The sequence below is a fragment of the Loxodonta africana genome, chromosome 2, assembly GCF_030014295.1.
Source record: "Loxodonta africana isolate mLoxAfr1 chromosome 2, mLoxAfr1.hap2, whole genome shotgun sequence".
NCBI classification, from domain to species: domain Eukaryota; kingdom Metazoa; phylum Chordata; class Mammalia; order Proboscidea; family Elephantidae; genus Loxodonta; species Loxodonta africana.
In genome coordinates this window covers 225954112-225976238 of record NC_087343.1, presented here as the reverse complement: position 1 = coordinate 225976238, position 22127 = coordinate 225954112, and the positions used below count along the sequence as shown (strand labels likewise).

At 53.2% G+C, this 22127-nt stretch overlaps 1 protein-coding gene and 1 long non-coding RNA gene across 2 annotated transcripts in view; both read right to left on the bottom strand.

Moving 5' to 3' along the window:
* The window catches only part of PFKL (phosphofructokinase, liver type), a 31512-nt gene extending 15609 nt beyond the window's left edge, over window positions 1-15903 (bottom strand). Inside the window, exons 1-6 of the mRNA XM_064279533.1 lie at window positions 15759-15903; window positions 6088-6161; window positions 3219-3296; window positions 2475-2664; window positions 750-915; window positions 156-200 (exon numbers count right to left, since the gene is read on the bottom strand). Of these exons, the coding sequence (XP_064135603.1) occupies window positions 156-200; window positions 750-915; window positions 2475-2664; window positions 3219-3296; window positions 6088-6161; window positions 15759-15843 (638 nt within the window). The 5' untranslated portion in view covers window positions 15844-15903. The remainder of the gene's footprint in view (window positions 1-155; window positions 201-749; window positions 916-2474; window positions 2665-3218; window positions 3297-6087; window positions 6162-15758) is intronic.
* A 419-nt stretch (window positions 15904-16322) lies between these two features.
* On the bottom strand, window positions 16323-21961 carry LOC135230400 (uncharacterized). The gene is made up of 3 exons (XR_010321078.1): window positions 21419-21961; window positions 19125-19200; window positions 16323-18251 (listed from the first exon to the last, which is right to left on the bottom strand). It is a non-coding gene; the product is annotated as an uncharacterized LOC135230400 (long non-coding RNA).
* Window positions 21962-22127: the final 166 nt, after the last annotated feature.

Here is a 22127-nt window from a genome sequence, read left to right as displayed (position 1 = left end):
AGCGCAGGACAGAGCAGTGGACAGGACAGCAATCCCACAGTAAAACTGCCCCTGCTCCCGCTCCTCAGAAACCTGCCCCGGAGTGTCCCCCACTTCAGCTGACCAGTATATCCCCCCTCACCCGTGTGTCCTCAATGACCAGGATGACCCCTTACCCACAGTGACGCCCCATCACCTCCAGCACAAAGGTCCTCTGGTGGCTGTCAAGACAGATCAGAGCGGAAGGTGTCAGTGCCTTCCTGTGCCACGCCTGCCCACCTGGCCACAACTCACTGGGGGGGAGGGGCTGGGGCTGAGTGACATGCTGGATGCGGGTCCCAGGCAAGGGACAGACACATGTCCCCTTATATCCTGGGGGATGTCTCTAGGCTAAAGGACACCTTGGCCCTGACCAGCCCTCAGGCCAGTTCTGATTTAATTCTGTTCATGTAGCAGAAAGCCATTCACCCACCCTGGTCTGGTAGCCCTGGCCGATAGCCTGAGGACCCCCTGCAGTCACATGTCACCACTAGGGGGAGGTGGGTAGGCAACAGAGTTGGGCCATTCTGCAAAGGCCCCAAGGGAACATGGCCAGCGGGTGTGGACAGACCCCGAGGCCCTCCGTCCCCCTGCTGGCATCTCTCCCCGCTGATGGACGAGAGCACTGGCTGGGCACCAATGACACGGCACCCCTTAGCCATCACTGCACCAGGCCCTGCAGCGCCAGGCCCCCGTTGCTCAGGCACGGCAGGTGCTGTGGCCGCGCTGACCTCTGGGCAGTGGTGGTGATGGCGTCGATGACCTCCATGATGCGGTGCAGGGCCGAGTCGGTGCCGATGGTCATGTCCGTGCCACAGAAGTCGTTGTCAATGGAGCCCACCAGGCCAGCGATGTTCAGGTGTGAGTAGGTCTGTGCTGTGCTCTCGGAGATCTTACCTGGGCAAGGGGACACACAGGAGGGCCACCTGAGGTCCAGCCTGATCCAGCTCCTGCAGCCACCATGCAGGGCAGGGACCCTGCACGGCCAGCACAGGGACCTCAGCCACAGCCCACCCAGCGGGCGGCTCAGCAGGTTCTCAGGAACCCCAGTCTCAGCTTCCTCCCCCCAGGAAGGGCCAGGTTCCCTCAAGAGGCAGGTGGAACTCATCACCCTGAAGGGACAACCCCAGGGGAACCTCTGAGAGTGGGCTGTACCCCTTTTCTCCATGTAACCCATGTACAAGTGGGTCCAAGTACATCAAAGAGGTCACTTTCTGACTAGCGACTTCTACTTCTGCAAAATGTGCTCTGGACCCTGTCCAGAATGCTCTCAGGAACATTATCAACAGAACTTGTCAACATTAGCATAATGGGGTGCTATGGGTTGAATGGCATCTCCAAAAAAGATCCATTGAAGTCCTCACCCCTACCTGTACCTTCGAATGTGACCTTGTTTGGATATAAGGTCTTTGAGATTGTTATCAGTTAACATGAAGTCATGAAGCAGGGCGGGTCCTGATCCTATCTGAGTGGTGTCCTTATGAAGAGAGGCGAAGAGACATACACAGAGAAAGGATGGCCATATGATGCAGCCACAGGCCAAGGAACACCTGTGGCTACCAGAATTCGGAAAGACAAGGGAGGATCTTCCCCTAGAGACTTCAGGAGGAGTGAGACCCTGCCCATACTCTGAATCTGGAGTCACAGCCTCCAGGACCGTGTTGTTTTTGGCCACCCATTTTGCAGTACTTTGTTACAGGAGCCCTAGGACACTCATGCAGTGAGACTTCCAAGGGTCCTCCAAGCTTCTCGGAGTCAGGTGGTTGGTAAGGTCTTTGATGGATTTATCTATACCAATGTCACTGCATTATGGGATGAGAGGACCTGACCTATGTGATTTCCACTTGAAAAATGTATTAAGGTGTGTACTTTCTTCTTTTTCATATTCCATGGACGTTCCCTGCTTTCAAGGACCAAAAGAGGCATGTCTGAATCTCCCTTTCCAAGGTTCAGTCTTGGTGTTTTCAAACACCACCTCCAAGCCTATGGAGATGGTCTGCCAACTGTCCATCTTCCTGGGGTGTTTGGTTTGTTTTTTACTTTAAAGTTTGTAATTGGAGTAGCGTTGCCACTTTTTAAAGACCAAAATGCATTTACAGAGCAGCTCAAAACAGTATCATTTAGCAAATATTTTCCTAAAAAATAACTAAGTATTTTAGCATCAGTCACATTAACCAAGAGCTGCAGCCCACCCAGGGGGTGGCCTGAGTGTTTCCTGTGGCCAGAGTGGCAGACAAGAGTCAGGAGTGGACCCCACGCTCCTTCCCTGAAGACTCTCCCAGCTGGCGGTCTAGGACCAAGGACATCTGGGCTGGGAGCTGCCGCCCAACCAGGCCAGCAGTGCATTTGCCAGTCAGGGACCTGGACCAAGGATGCCCTGGCGGAGGGCTGTCAACCAACTGGGCCAGCAATGTGTCCACCAGGCCACAGCCATGCTGGCCGCACTGTAGACCCACCTTCCTTCACCAGCTCGGCCAGCAGGCTGCCCCACTCGCTGCGGAAGATGTTGGCACCTGTGAGGCTGCCATCCCCACCGATGACGCACAGGTTGGTGATGCCACGCTGGACCAGGTTGTAGGCTGCAGCCAGGCGTCCCTCCCGCGTGGTGAAGGCTGCACAGCGTGCACTGCCGATGACGGTGCCGCCCTGCAAGGGAGACAGGTCGTGGGTCCGGGCGGCCAAGGCTGGGGAGGCCCCGCAGCACCTCCAACACGGAGCAGCAAGGGGGCTGGGCAGACCCCACAGAACAGAGAGGAGAGGCCCAGGGCTGCCCCGGAGACTTTCACAGGTCTCTCCACCTCTCCGGCCTTCCTCCTCACACGTGAGATGAGAAGGAGGGTGTCTGCCCCTCAGGCTGGTGAAGGTCAGAGTAGGTGACAGTGAAAGGGGTCGGGAAGCTGTGAAGTGCCACAAACACACACTGACAGAGAGACACACTCTCACACACAATCACCCTTTCACAGTCACACTCACAGAGATATATACTCACACTCACACTCACATACTCATGTACAAACTGATACACTCACACTCACGCACACTCTCACATGTACCCCCTCAGCTGGAAACTGAGTGTGAGACTGTAGCCAGAGTCCCTAGGGCCCATCCCAACCCACACCCCCATGACAGTGGACAGCATGACCAGCCACGGAGCTGCAGCCAAGACATGGTGGACACACAGGCTGGAAGGGTGGGCTCACCAGCTGGATGATGTTGGAGACACTGAGCCAGTTGGCCTGCTTGATGTTCTCACCTCCTTCAACGAGGCCCTCATAGCCCTGAAACCAGAGAAGGACAGCAACATGGGCAGACAGCCCAGGACAGCTGGACAAGTTCTGCCTGTCTGGGCGCTTCAGCCTACAGCCAAAACTCTCCCTCCAGGAAGCAGCACAAGGCTCCTGACCACCTGACCCAGGGCCCCATCTCCCTCTGCCAGGCTCGAAGTCTCATTAGTCAGTATAGCGCACCTGTGCCAAGCTTCTCAGGTCAGAGGGGTCCCACTGGATGAGTTTCCACAAGCTAAGCATACCTGCACCCAGGTGGGAACCCAAAAAAGACCAGTGCCCAGAGGACCCTGGTGCCTTCCAGGCCCCTCACCCCACAACAAGGAGGGCTCTCCCGGCTCCTGCAGTACAGATCCCATCTGCTGGTTCCCAACTTGACAGAGGTAAAGCCATAGTGTCCGTGTTCTTTGTACCTGGCTTCTTCTGCTCATATCATGCCTGCAAGGTGCAGCCACGTTGCTGGGTGCAGCTATACCTCTTCTGTGCTCTACCTGTTCCTTGCTGGTGGGCATGGGTGGCCCTCCATGGAGCTATTAGGAACCAGGCTGATGAACACCAGCGCCCCAGGAAAGACATGTGGTTCGTTTCAGGGGTCGGTGGGAGGTTAGCAAGCTGCCACCGCACCAGAAGCCCAAAGCAAGTTTCCTGGAGGTCACCAGAGGTCTGCAGCACCCCAGTCTGAGGGACCCGAGAGCCACCTTCTCTGGCTCAGAATGAACCAAGCCTCCCCCTCACTGGTCCAGGACACGGCTGCCAGGACCCATACCGGCCCTCACCCACGCACAGAAAAGGCACAGAAGTGTCCTGAAACTACACGCTACCTGCAGCAGCAGACACGAAAACCGCGACATCCATCTGCAAACACTTGGGACCAGACCCAGTGCCCAGCATGTCCAGCCTGGCCTCTGACCCTCTGATCATGAGGCTCCAGTAGTCTCTGGAGACCCCAGCAGAGCAGGGCAGGGCAGGCCAGGGCAGGGCAGCTCTGGCCAGCAGCCAGCTGCTTCTCCAAATCAGTCTCACTGACAGTCTCACAGCCTCCTTTCCTAGCCCTGGAACCTTCTAGAACGTCTTTGCACACCTCTCATGTCTGACAGGGTGCTCATGTCTGACCAAGGTGGGCGACCCAGTGCACTTCTCAGCAACAGCTCCCAGGGCTCCCTCTTGTGTTGAACTCTTAGCTCAAAGGCCCAGTTCCGTCTCCTCAGCTGGTAAAAGCAGCTGTTTAATGAGCCCTTCTTGGTGCCAAGGACTATGGAATGTGCTTTCATGTTCTGTTAGCTTTTGTCCCTCATCATCCTCATGAGGAAGGACTTGCGATCCCCATTTAACAGAAGCCACTGAGGCTCAGGGAAGAGGGCCACCCGATATCTCACATGTACAACCTCGGGGAACCAAGACTTGGACCCCATCTCCCTGCCTGGAGGCCATCTCCTATCCACTAAACCAGACCATGTCCTGGAGAATCTCACAAAGGCCTCTGGATGGTTGTAGGTTATTCTCAGGGTGGGGGCCAGCCCTGCTGGCTCCTGCAGTCACGAACCCCTGACACTGAGAAAATACAAAATACAGCTTAAGGCTCTGAGGGGTCACAACCCGGATGCTGATCTAAGCCCAGGTCTGTGGGAACCAGGAGAGGCAGGGCTGAGCACAGGGGAGACAAGGGGAGGCTGGGGGTTGATACATCTTATGTAAAAAGCAGAAACAAAGTAACAACGTACAACCAGAAACCCACAAGCAGTGCAGGGAATTCCACTGCCTGAAGAAAGGCCTGGCAATCTGTTTCCGTAAAGATGACAACCAAGAAAACAGTATGGGGTAGTTCTGCTCTAACGCATGGGGTCACCATGAGTCAGAATTGACTCGATGGTTGCCGAGTATGTGAAAATGCACAGGCTGGTGGGGCAGCCCCGGTTCCACACCAGGGCTATGCCAGGGGAGGGGGTTCGGGGGGCAGGGGAGGATGGGGTAAAAGGGCACTTGCTGTGGCCGCCAGGCCCCTGCTGTCAGTAACAGACAGACTAGAACCACAGAGCACTAGCACTCAGAGGTTTTGCAAGGAGGCTATTTGGTGTAGTGGTTAAGCGTTGGGCTGCCAACCCAAAGGTCAGCAGGTCAAATCCAACAGGCAGTCCTTGGAAACCCTATGAGGCAGTTCTACTCTGCCTTATAGGGTCTCTATGAGTCGGAATCAACTCCAAGGCAATGGGCTTGGTTTTTTGGTTTTTTTTTTAATCCCATGGAGGGTCCAGGCGAGGCAGGGGAGTAAATCAGGGGTTCGTGGGTGGGCTCCTCACTAGCACTCTATAGCTGGGGTCCGGGCACTCCTGTATATCCCAATCTGACCAGCCTCATGGTGACCCCACCTCTCAGGCTCTTGGTCTTGGGGCACAGTGGCCAGTGACTGCTGCTGGGCAGAACCACATCCTCCCCCATCTCTTCTCCCTCCACCACCTTCTCACCCTTCCTCCCCACACCTCTCCTCCTTCTGTCTCTTCCCTCTCCTCCTCTTCCTCACCTCCTCTCCCCCCTCGCCTCTCTCCAGGCAGCCTCTGAACTTGAACCTGCATCCCCTTCTGGGCCCCTGGGTGGCAGAGGCCTTGGCTGGGCTAACTCCTCTCATGTGCCCGGGCGGGCTGTGGACATACTGGACAATGGAGGCCAGGCCACCCAACTGCCTGCTGCCTACTGACCACTGCCTACTGCTTGCCACTCACCGCCCGCCACCCAGTAGGCTTGGATCGCCCCACCACCGCCGGGGGGCCCAGATGCCACTGGACCTTACCTCACAGATGAGAAAGACCTTGGCTCCCACGTAGATGCCCATGCGGGTCACGGCTCTGACGGCTGCGTTCATGCCTGTGAGGGGACCATGGTGATTGGAGGCCCTGAGGTTTAGGCGACTTGGCCCACCCTCACCCACCTCCAGAGACTGCTGCCAGGGTCACAGGTTCAAGCCCCTGCCCTGCCTGTGCTAGCTGGTAGATCTCACGGATGGAGTCTGCCTCCACCAGATGCCATGGACATTTGGGAAAAAGAAGCTAGGACAGTCCTCCCACGAGGACACAGTCCAGCCTGAGGATGGAGGCCACGTGTGTGCAAAGGTGAGACAAAGGTCCTAGAAACCTGACACCTCTCCCGCGGGGAGGATGCAGACTACAGGGTCTCTGGGACAAGAGAATGGTTCTGTGAGCAGGAAGGTGCCCTGGGAGGAAAGGTAGATCTGGGGAGGGGGAGCAGAGACAGGTGAGGGAGCCCTGGGCCCGCTCTGGACTTCTGTTTCCCTGGCAACATGAAAGGGGAAAGCCTACTCAGCTGCTAAGGAATGTTCCAGACCCTTCCCGGCTCTCGTTCCAATCCCTTGCTTCCCCAGCACTTCTGGTGCCCAGTGACACCTCTCCAAGCCTGACCCTGGAGCCCCCTAGTGAAGCCCTTGTTCCCTGCCAGGTGTCCAGGTGGTTGGCAGGGGGACTGGGGCCCCTCCCCCGGATGGAGGGAGAGGACAGGTAGGGAGAAGGCTGCCCCGTCCTGATGCACCCCTTGTTCCTGGCTCCCAACCTTAGGCCACGCCTCTGAGGGGTTCTCTCCTGACTGCAGCACCTTGGACACACCCAGTGGGAGTGGGGCAGGGACTCTGGGCCCCACACTCTCCCCAGGCAGTTCTGTGTCTGTGAGACAAGGAGAGGATGGCCCCTACTGGCACTCACTTCAGGGACAGCCTGCCCTTCCCCAAGGGCCGAAAGTCTAGTTGTCAGGGGGCTGGGGCAGCCTCAGATGGTGCAGTTGGAGGGGCCTCATGCTTCCCGCTGTTCAGCCTGAACATGCCCCTTGGTGCCACCAGCCTCGGGTAGGTTACCCCATCTCCCCAGACCCTAGCCCCAGCCCCCAGGCCTGGGCTTGAAGAAAGAATATCCAGAGCAGCCACTCTGCAGAGAGCAGTGGGTGCCTTGATAAGACCAACAGTTATGAAGGGGGGAAGGGCGGCACCCAGGAACTGCTTGGAGCTGAGGGGAACCTTAGCCCCTTCCCTCACTGTGGGTTTGTAGACTGTACCAGGTTGAAAAGCATCCTCCCCAAAAGGTGTGTCCAGCTGGAACCTCAGAGTGTGACCTTATTTGGAAATAAGGTCTTTGCAGATGTAATTAGGTTAACACAAGTTCATACTGGACTAGGGTGGGTCCTAACCCTACACGTTGTTGTGGTGGTGTGCCAGCAGGTCAATTCTCACTCATAACAACCCCATGCAACAGAGTAGAACTGCCCCATAAGGTTTTCCAGGCTTCAATCTTTACAGGAGCAAATAGCCAGGTCTTTTCTCACACAGAGCCACTGGGTGGGTTCAAACCACTGACCTTTTGGTTAGCAGCCAAGCACTTAACCACTGTGCCACCAGGGGTCCCCTACATGACTTGTCTCCTATTAGAAGAGACACAGACACACAGAAGGGATGGCTACATAGAGATGGAGGTAGAGACTGGATTGATGCAGCCACAAGCCAAGGGTCACTGGCAACCACCAGGAGCTGGACATTGCTAGGGAAAGATCCTCCCCTATAGCCTTCATAGGGTGGATGGCCCTGCTGACACCTTGATTTTGGACTTGTCTGGCCTCCAGAACTTCAAGAAATAAATTTCCATTGTTTGAAGCCACCCGCTTTGTCGGACTTTGTTATGGCAGCCCCAGGACACTCATACGGAGACTGAGACCCTGGAGGACAAATGTGTCTGTTCGAGTGACATGGCCACCAAACACCAGAGCCAGGTGGGCACTGTCCAGTCATGGGACTTCCCATGGCATAGGGTGCCCCAGCAGGTAGAGGGGAGGGGCAGGAGGCCAAGATAGCCACAATGACAACACTGGGTTGTGGCCACTGTTGGGACATGGCCACAGCATCTGATCACCTCTCCCTATGCAGAGCGGTGGCAGGCTGGTGGTGGTGGCTATGGTGACATTATCAGAACAACTGACAAAGAGTGATAGCACATCATCTTCCAGAAAGAAGCAAAAGGGGGAGTGAGACAAACACGTGTCTGCAGAGAGGACTGTCATAGTTACCGAGTGCTGCTGTAGCCCAAACACCACAAGAACAGAAAATGACTTCCTCACAGTTCTGGAGGCTGGAAGTCCAAAGCAGGGTCTCCGCCATGCTGATTGCTTCCTTGTTAGTAGCCCCCTGTGTTCCTGGGTTCCTTCACCTTGTAGAAGATCTTCACGGGACATCTGTCTTCCTGTGTGTGTGTCTGTCTATTCTGCTCTTTTTATAACTCAGAAGTGATTAGGTTTAAGACCCACCCTGCTCTGGAATGACCTCATTAACATAACAGAAGAAAACTCTATTTCCAAGCAGTATTCAACACATTTTGGGGGGACACAATTCAAACCATAACAAGGGAGAAGGCAGAGCCCCGAGGCTGGGGGGTGCTTCTGGCAGAACTGGACGGTTAGACAGAACCATACTGCAGGGTCCACAGGGCCTGGCATACCACAGATGCTCATGAAACCCATCCTGAAGGAAGCAACCATGTGGTCTCATGAGACCACCACCAAGCATGGTGGTCTGTGCTCGCTTCCTGGGCAGGATGAGGGCATTCTGGGAAACAGGCCCTCATTGGTGGGGGGGGGGGGGCTGTGCCAGAAGGGCTGCAGTGACTGTGGCCTAGAAGATGTCACATTGAGTATCCTGGTCAGTGGCCACATGTCTGGCAGGTTGGCAAGTCCCGCCACACTGACCATGGGCACAGTGGGTGGCCAGGCTGGGCCTGGGGGTGGGTGAGGTACATAGGAACCTTGAAAGCTGGCTGCTGGCCATTTTCCTCAAAGCTTCACCTTTGAAAGCTCATGTCACCAAAGACACGAATGACTTAGTTCAGAAAGGGCAGATGTGGTGTCCCTCATGTCCTCAGAGAAGAAGAAAGGAGCCCAGGGTCACCAGGGCAGCCCAGACCTGCCCCAGACCCCCTTCCATCCTAGGACACCAGGTGTGGAGTCCTCAGAGCACCACTGATGCCTGCCTGCCACCCGTGAGCCCAGGACTCCATGCACAGCCTATGATGGTGAGCTGTCCCCACCCAGTGAGAGCATCTTTCCTGGAGGACAAGTGTGCCTGTGCCTCTGTCGGATCCCTGCCCTCCCTATCTCTCTGGGCACATGTCCGACTTATCTACCGGGTATCCAGTAAGATAGTCAACACTTCTCTGGGTCCCTCACAGGTTTATGGTTCCTGTGGTGACCCCAACAGAGGACTCAGGCCTTTGTCCTGGTTACACAAGTCTCAACCTGGGTGTCTCCAGCTCAGAAGGTAGGGCGTGGGGGTGAGCAGGTCTGGGAGGACAATGCCTGACACAGGACAACAGTCCCAACAGTAGAGCCTCTTGCCACACGGGGCATTTGCCACTCTCCCCATTGTGCAGAAGGGAAAACCAAGGCAGCCATCTCTCCTGGTCCATCTGGAGTACAGGGCAGCAGACACCCCCCACCCATCTAGAGTAGGGGTAGCAGACACCCTACCTGGCCTGGAGAGGGTACATCCCTCCCCCTGCCCCACCTGGGGGGGGGCAGCAAACACTCCACCAGGCCCCGAGTGGGGGGCATCCCTCCCCCACCCTGCCCAGGGTGGGAGCAGTCAGGGCAATCAGCCCAGCCAGCAGCAAAGCCTCCTTCCCTCCCAGCCCTCCCCACAGGTCCTGGGTCACAGATGCTCCTGTTCAGATACCGAGATCTGCCTCCCTGCCCCACCTGGGGGTGCCGAGCCTGGGGCCCGATACAGCAGGCTCCATGTCCAAGTCTGACCTTTGGAAGGAAGTGGGGCAGCAGCAGCTGGGGGTGGGCCTTGGAGGGCAGGTGGGATGGGGGGGACACAGCCTCATTGGCCAACCTGGAGGTCTCTGGTAGCCCCTGGCTCTCAGGTCATGGTCATATCACTAGCCAGCCTGGTGGGCTGGTTGGGGAGCCTTTAGGATAGTGAAGGACCCCTGGGGTTAGAGAGTGTTTGAATCACACCCCCCATTTCCAAATGATTCCAGGGCACTCTTCCCAACAAAACCGACTTGACCCCTGAGAAAAGAAAGCAGCCAAGGCCACGTTTTGTATTCAGTCCTCAGGAGAGGAACAAAGCGCCCAGTTATTTGAAAATTCCTGAATTTTAGAGTGGGGACTCCTGGGGCTCCCACCACCCACCTGTCAGTTTGTCGTACTGCGGGGGCTTTCATGTTGCTGTGATGCTGGAAGCTAAGCCACCAGTATTTCAAACAGCAGCAGAGTTACCCATGGCGGACAGGTTTCAGTGGAGCTTCCAGACTAAGAGTAGGAGGAAAGGCCTGGCAATCTACTTTTGAAATTAGCCAATAAAAACCCTATGGATCCATCAGGCCATTGCTTTAACGATGGATTATCCAATATAATAACAAAAGCATTAATAACAAAAGACAAAATAAATAAATGGGACCTCATAAAAATTAAAAACTTTTGTCATCAAAATACTCTACCAAAAATGTGAAAAGACAAGCTACTAAATAGGAGAATAGCTTCAGAAACCATATGTCTGATAAGACTGTAATAACTAAAATATATATAAAGTTTATTAGTGGTTACCGGGGTGGGAGGGAGGGGGAAACAGGGTTATTGCTTATGGAGCACTGAGTTTCATTTATGGTGATGGAAAAATTGCATTGAGTAAAGGTAGGGTTGCACAGCCAGTAATATAATTGCTGTCAATAAGTTATACACCTATAAAGAGTTGAATTGGCAAAAGTTGTGTGATTAGGTATGTTTACAATGATAGCAACAAAAAAAGAGTAGCTGCTGAGGCTACTTACATACAGTGAAACACCTCATGGGATTTGGTTCCTTGGTTTGGAGGCTTAGGGTCACTGTTTGATGGCGCATCCCAGTTAATTGGCCTAATATCATGTTTGGTGCTTGTATTCTACCTCCTAGTTCACTGCAGTGTGACTAGAGTCCTAAAATCTTGCAAGCAACCATTCAAGGTACAACAATTGGTTTCTGTACACCTGCAGCAGAGGAAGAAAAGAGAGCCAGGAACAGGAGAAGGAAATGAAATGTGTGGCTAATTGCCTCCATGAACAACTGCCTCCTTGCCATGAGATCAGAAGAAATAGATGGTGCCCAGCTACCATTAATGAATGTTTTGATCAAAGGTTCTATAGAAAAATCCTAATCAAAAGGGGAGAATTATAGAACAGAATTTCAAATTCTCATGAACTCCAGGCTTTCTGGAGCCTCTGAGTTTAAACTTTAAACCAAAAATATTCCCTGAAGCCTTCTTTACACCAAACAACGGTTTAGCTTAACTCGTAAAGGTTGTCTGCCTTCAGTATTGTGCTCTTTTAAGAACTATCTGTATAGGATCAAATTGACTATAGCAACTCAAAAGAATAGATAGGAAACTGAGGGAGCAGTGTGCTTATGTTAACAGGGGAGGAAAATTCCAAAGAGGAGGAGAGTGGTTATACAACACAGAGAATGCCATCAATGTCGCTGAATTGTGCATGTAGAAATTGTTGAATTGGTGTATGTTCTGCTGTGCATATCCTCAACAACAAAAATTAAAAAGAACATTAAAATACAAAAAAAAAAAAAAAAAAACCCTCTGTATCACCGAATATTGGCTGAGACTTCATCTCGCATAATTGGAATGTGTTATCAGGAAGGACGGATCACTGGAGAAGTACATCATGTTTGGTAAGGCGGAGGGTCCAGGGAAAGAGAAGGAAACCCTCGATGAGATGGACTGACTCAGTGGCTACTACAGTGGACTCAAACATACCAATGATCATGAAGATGGCACAGGGCCTGGCATCTGTTATACAGAACATATCCAGGAGGTGGAGGTGACTTGGCAGCGACTAACAACAACTCCTGGGGCTCAGCTGCTGCAGGGACCAGCGGACTGAGGGAGAGGCTTTCCCTGTAAACCTCGCTGTAAGCTGCTTTCTTAAAAATATCTTTCAAGTTACCCTCTAATCTGCTTTTCTTCCTCAAAATAACCCTGGGCAGGCAGTCACAGCCCCAGGGAGTTCTTGGAGTCAGAACACAAGGCTCCCACCCCTTCCCCAGCCAGCCAGGGACAGTGTAACCAACGACTTCTTGTTTGAGGAAAGAAACCATGTAACTACAGTGATGTTTGAAGCTGACGCATTAGTTTCTAAAGTGACCATTAGAAAAACAAAGTGTCATACAAGAAACTAGTAACCCTCAGATGCTACTTGGCTCAGCAGTAACGTTATTTACTGTGAGTTAACCACGTAAACACTGAGCCTGATTTATGGATTTATCAAATGCTGGGCCATCATGGTATGGGGCAGGGGTGGTGGAAGAACCAGGGGCCTAATCCTTACCTTCAATAACAGGAAATCAACACCCAACACTGACCAGCCAGGAAAGGGGAGTGTTCTGGGTTCTTAGGGACAGAGAGGGTGGCTAAAAGAAAAGGCTCTGACATTTAGAAGTGGCTGCTTCTGGGGAGACTCAGAGTTGGAAAGAGGAGTGGGCTGTGTTTTCTACTGTAAGTCTTCTAGATACTTTTGCACTAATTACTCTGATAAAATCCATATCCTTGAATGACAACCACCTTCCCCACACCCCATAGCCCTTACACCAACCGACAAAGAGCAGGAGGTGCCTAGAGCTGGCAGAATAAGGACATCAGGGCTGGCTGAGAGGGACTTCAAGGTGGCCTGTCTTGCCCCCTCCCGACCCCTTTGTACAGAGAAGACCAAGGTCCAAGGGAGAGCTTTGGTCCAGGTCACAGAGTAGGGTGGAACCTGAGATCTGGAGGCCAAGTGCTCCTGCTGCATGAGGCTGGTTTGTTCTCACACTTGGAGGGCAGGCCTGGATGTTGGGATGTGCACTGCCGTCACCCTAATGCTGGCACAGGGGAGTATGTGTGTGACCACACAGGGTGGGGAGCACACATCAACATGGGGAGCGCCTCCCAACATGGTAGTACATGTGTGACATGGAGGAACACCTCCCAACATGAGTGCATGTGTGACATAATGGGAATACACATGTGACATGGGGGAGCACACGTGTGACATGGGGGAGCACATGTGTGACATGGGGAGCACACGGGTGACATGGAGAGCATGCCTGGCACAGGGGAGCACATGTATAACGTGGGGGAGCACACGTGTGACATGGGGAGCACAAGTGTGACATGGAGAGCATGCCTGGCACAGGCGAGCACATGTGTGACATGAGGGAGCACACCTGATACAGGTGAGCACATGTATAACATGGGGGAGCACATGTGTGACGTGGGCGAACACACCTGACACAGGGGAGCAGGCATGGCACCTGTGTGCCTCTTCTCACCAGGACCCCTGAGGACAGCCTTTACATGGAGGTGATGACCCCGAAGGCAAACAGAGCACTGAGTCTGCAGTTGGGATGCCTGGGGTAGCACTGGGGGAGGGCCTCCTTGCCCCGGGAGCACATCAAGGATGGTCCTCACACTTTTCCAAACAGAGAGGCTCCAAGTCTCCCACAAATACAAGCTCCTCCCCTGTGTCCAGTGATAACTGGCACCTTCATCGTCCTCCCATCACATCAGCCCTGGGCCCTGAACTAGGGGAGTCCTCCTCTCCCAAGATTAGTTGTCCAGTGTCCATGCTGTCACCACGTCTACAACCACTGTGTCGACACAGGTTAGAGAGTACAAGGACAGCCAAGCTGCCAGGTGTCTTGGGAAGTGAATACACTTGCAGGAAAGGCTGGAACCAGAGTCGAGGCACTGACCCCACACTCCAGAGTTACTGCCCGCCCCCCCATGGGAGGCACTGGACAGGCATCCCTCTCCCCAGCCAGCCCACCACACTCCAAATGCCCTTGCCAGGGCCAGGGACCCTTCTCATCTCTGGATGCTCCACCAGCAGCCCCAACCCCCTGGCTGTCACCCTGGGTGCCCCTCCCCCTGGTCCCAGAGCCTCCTGCTAGGCCCTTCCTAGGCCCCTGTTCCTCTGTGCAACATGTGCCACGGGAGGGCAGGGAAATGCCACCCACAGGGCCTTTGCACACACCTTCCCACACCCTCAGAGCTGCTGTCTTTGTCTTGCAAATGAAGAACCTGGGGTGGAAGCCTCCTGGACTTGCTTGAGCTCTGGGGTCAGGGGTGGGAACACTTGCAGAGAACACACTCCTGTGATGGCCTCTAACTTCTGTGTCCTGCAGTGATGCTGGCCTTCCCCGTGGGCTAATCTGATGTTGCTTCACTGTGACCACCTCGGAGCCTTCCTCCTTGCCCAGCTGCTGCCCAGCCCCCCATGCTCAGGGACCTGCCACTGCTCAGTGCTACTGCGGATGTGCAGGCCGGCAAGGATGCCCAGCAGGAGCCTGCGACCCAGGGCTCATCCAGTAAGGGAGAGTGGCCCTGCTGCAGGCTGGGTGCAGACAGCAGCGCGCTTCCAGCCTTCCAGAACCTGCTTGCTCAGCCCACTTAGAAACACCACCTACCTCCTACCACCTCCAGCACTTCCGAGTACGGGAGCGGGGGTGGGAGAGAGCTCAGTACAGGAAGGCTGGGAGAGTGGCGGGTCTGGCTTTGTTTTTCTGAAATCTCTACCAGGAAAACAATCAGAGTCTGCCCAACTGCCCCAGGCGCGAGCTACCTCTTCTCAGACTCCACCTCCTCCTGTCCGTTAAGAAAGGCCTCCTCCCCCACCTCAATTTCAGGGTGTGCTGTGTCCCCGTGGCCATCCTGGCTATCCCGGGCCATACGCACTGGAGACCAGGGGTCAGGCCACCGGAGCAGGGGTCAGACCCCGGCTGCTCCCACCCAGCTCTGCCAGGCCCAGCCGCTAGACAGGAGCAGGTCGGAGCCTCCCCTGTACTAGGGGGCTAAGAAGAAGACTCTGCTAAAGAGAGACCCTAAAGCCAGGTAAAGCTCACCTCGCCCCTCCCCTGCTCCCCCAAGGCCCCGCCCAGGAGACAGGGAGGGGCGGAGGCGGAGGGGCAGCGCGGGGAAAGTCTGTGCCGCCCCGGATGGGTACCAGAGACAGGTGGGGGAGGAGGTGAGGGGGGCAGGGTGGGAGGGGGCCCTGGAGGCCATGTTTTCGGAAGGAAGGGAGGCGGCGGGTGCCCCGAACCAGGAAGGGCCGGGTTCTCCGCAGCGGGACGTGACCGGCGCGGCCTCTGGGAAATGGGGCTCTGAGCTCGCGCCTGGCACGTGTCACCCAGGAAAGAAGCCCGAGGGGCGAGAGCGGTGCATCCCCGGCCTGGGGGGCACAGAGACTCGTGTCCCGCCGCACGTAAGCGGCCACCCGGCGCGTGGGGCGGAGTCAGGGCCCCGGGGAGGGGAGACGCGGCGCACGGGGGACAGAGCCCCGGCTGGCCTGCGCCTCCAGGGGCCCCGGCGCAGGGGTGGCGGGAGCGCCCTTAAGGGCCCGGAGACAGGTAGACGGGCTACCCCGCCCCCCGGCGACAGAGCCCTGCGCCCACCTTGCGCGTCGCCGCCGCTGGTCAGCACGCCGATGGCCTTGCCGGCCCCCGACATCCGCAGCTTCTCCAGGTCCACGGTGGCCATGGCAGCGGCAAGACCGAGGGTCCGCGTTCGCTCTTCCGCCGACCGTCCGCGCCGCGGCGGCCTGTTGCAGTCCCCGCCCCGCGCCGCCGGCGCCACCGCGCCCGCCACGCCCCCGCTGTGGCCACCGGCCCCGCCCCTGCTCTCCGACCCTGCCCGCGCACCGCCCCGCCACCGCCCAGTGCCCCAAGTGCCACCTTTGACGGATGGGATCGCTGGGGCCTTGCCAACAGGAGCAGGACATGCGAGGTCACCCCGCTGCCCAGCGCTGGGGCTGGGGCTGGTAGCCCGGCCTCAGCAAAGGCAAGGGGCACGGAGGTCCCGCAGCCCTCCCCCAGTGGCCTTAGAAGAGGAGTTGAAGGTGGGAGTAGGGCTCAGGCTTGACGGCAGAGAGGGTCCTCCTGGAGCCAGGCACGCTGGACCAAACATGTCCCTCTCCAGAATTGCCCACATGGCTACCCCCAACCCAGGGGACCCCAATACCCACTTCAGTGCCAAAGCCACCAGACAACTGCGGTGGCCAGCTTCCCCCACTAGTTCGGAATTTGGGCGGACTTGTTCTGACCATGGACATCTTTATTGTTTAAATTTCAAAACATGTTCAGTTTAACAAACATATCACATTCATGGAAGGTCTATTTCATAATTGTCCAGGTGCTGTTAAATATAAACCCTTAACAAAACTGTTCAAGCATTTGAAAAACTACATAGCTGTGCTATAATTAGACCAAAGAGAAGAAGAGCACCCAGGTCTGACTCTGTAAGGGAGAGTCATTCCTTTGCCAAACACTCCATACCTGGCTTCTCTGCACTTATCGAAAATGACTCTTGCAGAATATTTAATTATAGGCCCATATTTACTTCAACTTTCTTTTTCAAGAAGCTCATTGCTTTGGGCCATAATTGGCCTCACTCCCATTCAGGGCACCTCAGTGAGGCTCTCCAGTCATCTGAAGACTTGATCGAGGCTGGAGGATCCACTTCCAAGACGGCACACTCATATGGCTGTGGGTGAAAGCCTCAGTTTCTCACTCAGTTCCTCCCCAGTGTTCTGTCCACGGGGCTGCTTGAGTGTCCTCACAACATGACAGCCAGCTTCCTGCACAGTGAGTGATTCAAGGGGAAAAAGCAGCAATGCTTTCTGTGGCTTAATCCCATATTGTCACTTCCATCACATTTCATTCACTAGAAGCCAGTGCCTAAATTCAGCTTACAGAAGTCCACCTCCGGCTCTTAGGAGAAGACCATAGCAGGCCTTTGAGTTGAAATGCATGTGCTCATTGCACAGCAGTGAAGTACAAGAAAGAGAAAGCTCACCAGTCAGTGGTTAAGCCGAGTCGGCACAGATAGGGATCTGGGCCACTCATTGCCCTCTGGCCTCAGGTTAAGGAGATGGAACAATGGCAGGAAGGCATTAGCAAGGACAGCCCTTACATTTTCTCCATGCACAACTGCTCCAGTGCCGACTGCGGCCCTCGTCCTCTGAGGCACAGCTGTCATCCTGGGATCACCATTCACCACTCATTGTTCTTACTGGAGCTCACGGTCAATGGCTTGGGAATCTTCTCCCTCTTTACTCCTGTGCTTGAGTAATATATATCCTCCACGAGTGTCCTGAGAAACGGCTAATAGAGGGAATTTTTTTTGAGAGTCTGCATGTATAAAAATGCCATTATTCTACCTTTGTACTTGATTGAAAATTTGGATGCATATAGAATTTTAAGTTGAAAACCTTTTTCCTACAGAATTTTGAAGGCTTACTCTAATGTAGCTACTGAGAAGTCAAAGCCATTCTGATTCCTCGTCTTTTATACATGATCCAATTTTTTCTCTCTAGAAGCTTGAAGAATCTTCTATTTCCCAGGTGTTAGGAGATTCCACAATGATGTGCCTTGGTGTGGGTTGACTTCCCATGATCTTCTACATGACTTTCTTTTTTTTTCTAATTTCTTAACTCAGTTTTGTTCTACTTTCAAAAAGGTTTCCTTAATGTGATATTTCAATCCTGTGTAAAGTGTTCATTTCTGCTGTCGTGGTTTTTATTTCTAAAAGCTTTCATTGTTGTTGCTGTTGTTCTCTGAGTGTTCCCTTTCATAGTGTCCTGTTCTTGTTTTGTAGATACAAGCTCTCCCTCTCTAAGAATATTGATAGTTTTGTTTTATTTAATATTCTTCCCTCCCTCAGCGTCTCTTTTTTATTTACTTTGCTTTATTTCTTTTAGTTTGCCTTGATCTTTACCATGTTAAAATCTCTAAGGAGCTTCTCTGGTGGACATTTCATACATTGCTGGGGTAATTAAGTGCATTTCACGTGAGTCCACTGGGAGAGAATTCTGGGAGTTTGTATCTGGTTTCCTCTGGACTTTGCCCCCGTGCCTTTTCCATTTGCTGATTTTGCTTGATATCCTTTTGCTGTAATACATCATAGCTGTGAGCACAAATATATGCTGAGTCCTGGGAGTCCTACTAGTGAATCTCTGAACCTGGGCATGGTCTTGGGAACCCTCAACACAAAGCGAAATTAGACACGTGTTCAATCCATATAGACAAGTCTTTCAAGAAGTTTGACCATGTTGGGTAAGACATGAATAGGTCAGAAGTGCCAGGAATATGTGGGGAATAAACATAAATTTTCCCAATATGGGACAAACGTGTGCATATTTAAATATTTACGGAAAAAAGGGGGGAACATAGATCAGGAGTCTCTGGGTGGTACAAACAGTGACACACTTGCTATTAACCAAAAGGTTGGAGGATCAAGTCACCCAGAGCCACCTCAGAAGAAAGAAAGTGATCTACTTCTGAAAAAATCAGCCAGTGAAAACTCTGGAACACAGTTCTTCTCTGATGCACATGGGGTCATCATGAGTTAGAGTCAACTCAAGGCAACTGATTCTGATACAACATATAGATTAGAGTTTCTCAACCTCAGTAACCTCTCCCCACCCCATCAAAAAAAATAAAATAAAAACTCACTGCTGTCAAGTCAATTCTGACTCATAGCAAATCCACAGGACAGAATAAAACTGCCCTATAGGTTTTCTGACTCTGTAAATCTTTGTGGAAGCAGACTTTCACATCTTTCTCCCATGGAGCAGCTGGTGGGTTTGAACCAGTAACCTTTCAGTTAGCAACCAAACCTTTAACCACTGTGCCACCAGGTCTCCTCTTTAACCTCAGTACTGTTGACATTTTAGACTGTATCTTAGGCTGGGTTCTCTAGAGAAGCAAAATCAGTAAAGTGTATAAACATATATAGAGATTAATATTAAGGAAATAGCTCACAAGGTTGTAGAGGCTGCAATGTTCCAAGTCCATGGGTCAGGCTGGAGGCTTCTCCTGATTCATGTAGCTGCAGGGGCTGGCAAAACCAAGATCAGCAAGTCAGACAGCAGGGTTCTGGCTCACAGGCTGCAAAAACTGACGAATCCCAAGATTTGAAGGCAAGATGGCAGGTAAGCTGCTAGCTCAAGTTCCAAGAACTGGAGGCCAGATGAATAGGAGCCAGCTGCAGGATTCAGTGTGAGCAAAAGCCTGTGAGCCTTGCCAAAAAGTTCACCTATATTGGAGGCAGGCCACACCCCCAAGGAAACTTCCTTTCAACTGATTAGCTACTCACAGCAGATTCCGTTATGGAGGTGACCACATCATTATATGACTGCCAAACTACATCGTAATGGCCAAACCACTGAGAATCATGGCCCAGCCAAATTGACATACAACCTTGAAGATCACAGTTTGAGTCATTATTTGTGGTGGGGTTGTCCTGTTCTGTGTAGGATGGTTAGCAGCATTCCTGGCTGCCTCCCAGTAGATGCTAGTACTGACAATCAAAAAAGCCTCCAGACATTGCCAAATGTCCCCTGGGGGGGAGGGGTGTGAAATATCTCCCATTTGAGAGCCACTTATATAGATTAAAAGACACTTACGAGGCTTAACAAACAAATGCAATATAGGGCCTTGTCTGGATCCTGATTTGAACAAACCAACCATAAAAGGGCATTTATGAGCAACTGGGAGATTGAACACCAACTAGGAACTAGGGTCAATTTGTATTGATGTGATAATGGCATTGTGGTTAACATCCCCAGACATAGTTACAGAAGGCTTATCCAGGCAAGAGGGACCTGAACCTGTAAGAGAAAAAAGGAGCTAGTTGCAGGTGTGAGGTTTGGGTGAGGGCAGCAGAGGAGAGGCAGGAGCTGGCGATGAGGCTAAGTCAACCCCCGTGACGCTGTTTTCATGTCCTGGGTATGTTGCAACAAGGCATCACAAACTAGGGGTTTACAGCAACAGGAATTTATGCTCTCACAATTCTGGAGGCCAGAAGTCTGAAATCAAGGTGTTTGCAGAGCCATGTTGTCTCTGAAGGCTCCAGGGGAGAATCTTTCCTTGCCTCTTCCAACTTCTGGTGGCTCCAGGCATTCCTGGGCTTGTGGCCACATCACTCCATCTCTGCTTCCGTCTTCACATGGCCTTCTCCTCTGTGTGTCTCAAACACCTCATTGCCTCTCTCTTGTAAGAATGCTTGTCATTGGATTTAGACCCCCTTTTTTTTTTTTGGATAATCCAGGATGATCTCATCTCAAAAAAGCATGGCCTTGCCCTCATCCTGATTTCAGACTTCTGGCCTCCAGGACTGTGAAAGCATCCATTTCTGTTGTTCGAAACAACTCAGTTTGTGACACTTTGTTATGGCAGCCCCAGGAGACTCACATAGGGAGTGGCCATGAAACACAGGTGCTCCAAGAGAGGTCTGAAGTCTGCAGAGGAGCACAGGCCAGGGTAATATTGAGCACCTGGTATTGCTGGGCTGGGTCTTCCTCCTTTGGTCTAAGGAAGGGCTTAAGCTCGGTTGAAAAACGTGTATGTTGACTTTTAATGCACATTGTAGACCAATTAGTTATTCTGGCAGCTGAAAGCCAGGTAGGAGGGGTTTGTAAGAAAAGCTGCAGGTCAGCGGGGAGGCCATCTGAGCTTCCCAGAAGGCCTGGTGGCCAGAGGCTGAGCAGTCATTCCTCGAGTCCCAGTGAGGGATCTCCATAGGGGCCCCACTGCCCACAGGCACCAGCCCTGACCCTCCCAAGATGGAGGCTCTGTGAGAGTCCCCCTAGCCTGAGAATTAATGGGGGAGAGGCCTCTGAAAAATCACTGCTGAAAACACCTAGGTTAACAGACAGGTTACCTGAGAGCTCCAGTCACAAGGCAGAACTTCTGAAGGATGATTGAATCCCCCTAAGACTTCAGAGGCAATCAGGTAGGAGTTCCAGGTCTGGGCTGCTTTCCTAGGTCAAACACTGCCTTTTCCTGAGCCAGTATCATGCCCCCTTCCACTGCGTTCTTCATCTGCCTGTTCAGCCATGGCCCCATGGAGCACGGGCTGGGTGCAGGCCCTTTGTTCAGAAATACTAATAATTTCAAAACACCGATAGCAGAGCATTAAACCAAGCCGAGGCTGCCCACCAGGAAGCTGCCTACCTGGCAGAGGGGGGAAGCAGGAGGGCAGGGAGGCTGGGAGCAGCAGTACCTCCCACCCCCCAGCTGCTGCCCCTTCCCCAACTCATCTCCAAGACTCTTACCAAATCCAGGAAGGTAGGTGGGTCCTTGTCTGGCGCACTCATAGTTGCCGATTATCTGGCACTGGTCTTTGAGAAAGAGAAAGTAACTTCAATTGCAATGCGCAGAGCAAGAAGCTGTGAGGAAGTTCCTCAGATCTGGCTCCCTGAGCTACAGGGAAGTAGGGCTTTTATGTGATTTGGGCATCAAGATGGTGGCTGCGCAGGCGTACTCAGGAGGGAAAAATCTAGAAGGTGGCCAGGAAACAGGAGGTGACATGGTTCTTGTTGGACCTCTCGCTTCAGGATAGGGCCTGGGTGATGATTTTCCTTCTGATTCGTTCCTCCTGTTGTTGCATCCTTTACTGAGGTCACTTAGTGTTCCCAGTTGGCTCTTCTGCCCATGTTGGGTGGGCCAAATCTGGCTTGGGCTAGATTAAAGACTAATGGAAATTTACTGGTGTTTGTAGGGTCAGGTTACAAGATTCTAGACCGAGGCAGGCGCCTAAACCAGGCCCCAAGGCAGGAAGAGACCTCACTGTCTCCTGGGTAAGCATATCATGTCTATTCCACCACTCACCTTTGCTCATCCATATATTTCCCCAGAAAGCTGTAATAAACTTCTTTGGGAACAATCTCCACCCAATTCCATTGAAGTGCAGGAAACTGAACTGCTGTGCGGTGTGGGTGTAGAGGTCCCACCCGACAGCCCAGCAGGGAAGCCCTGCTCCTG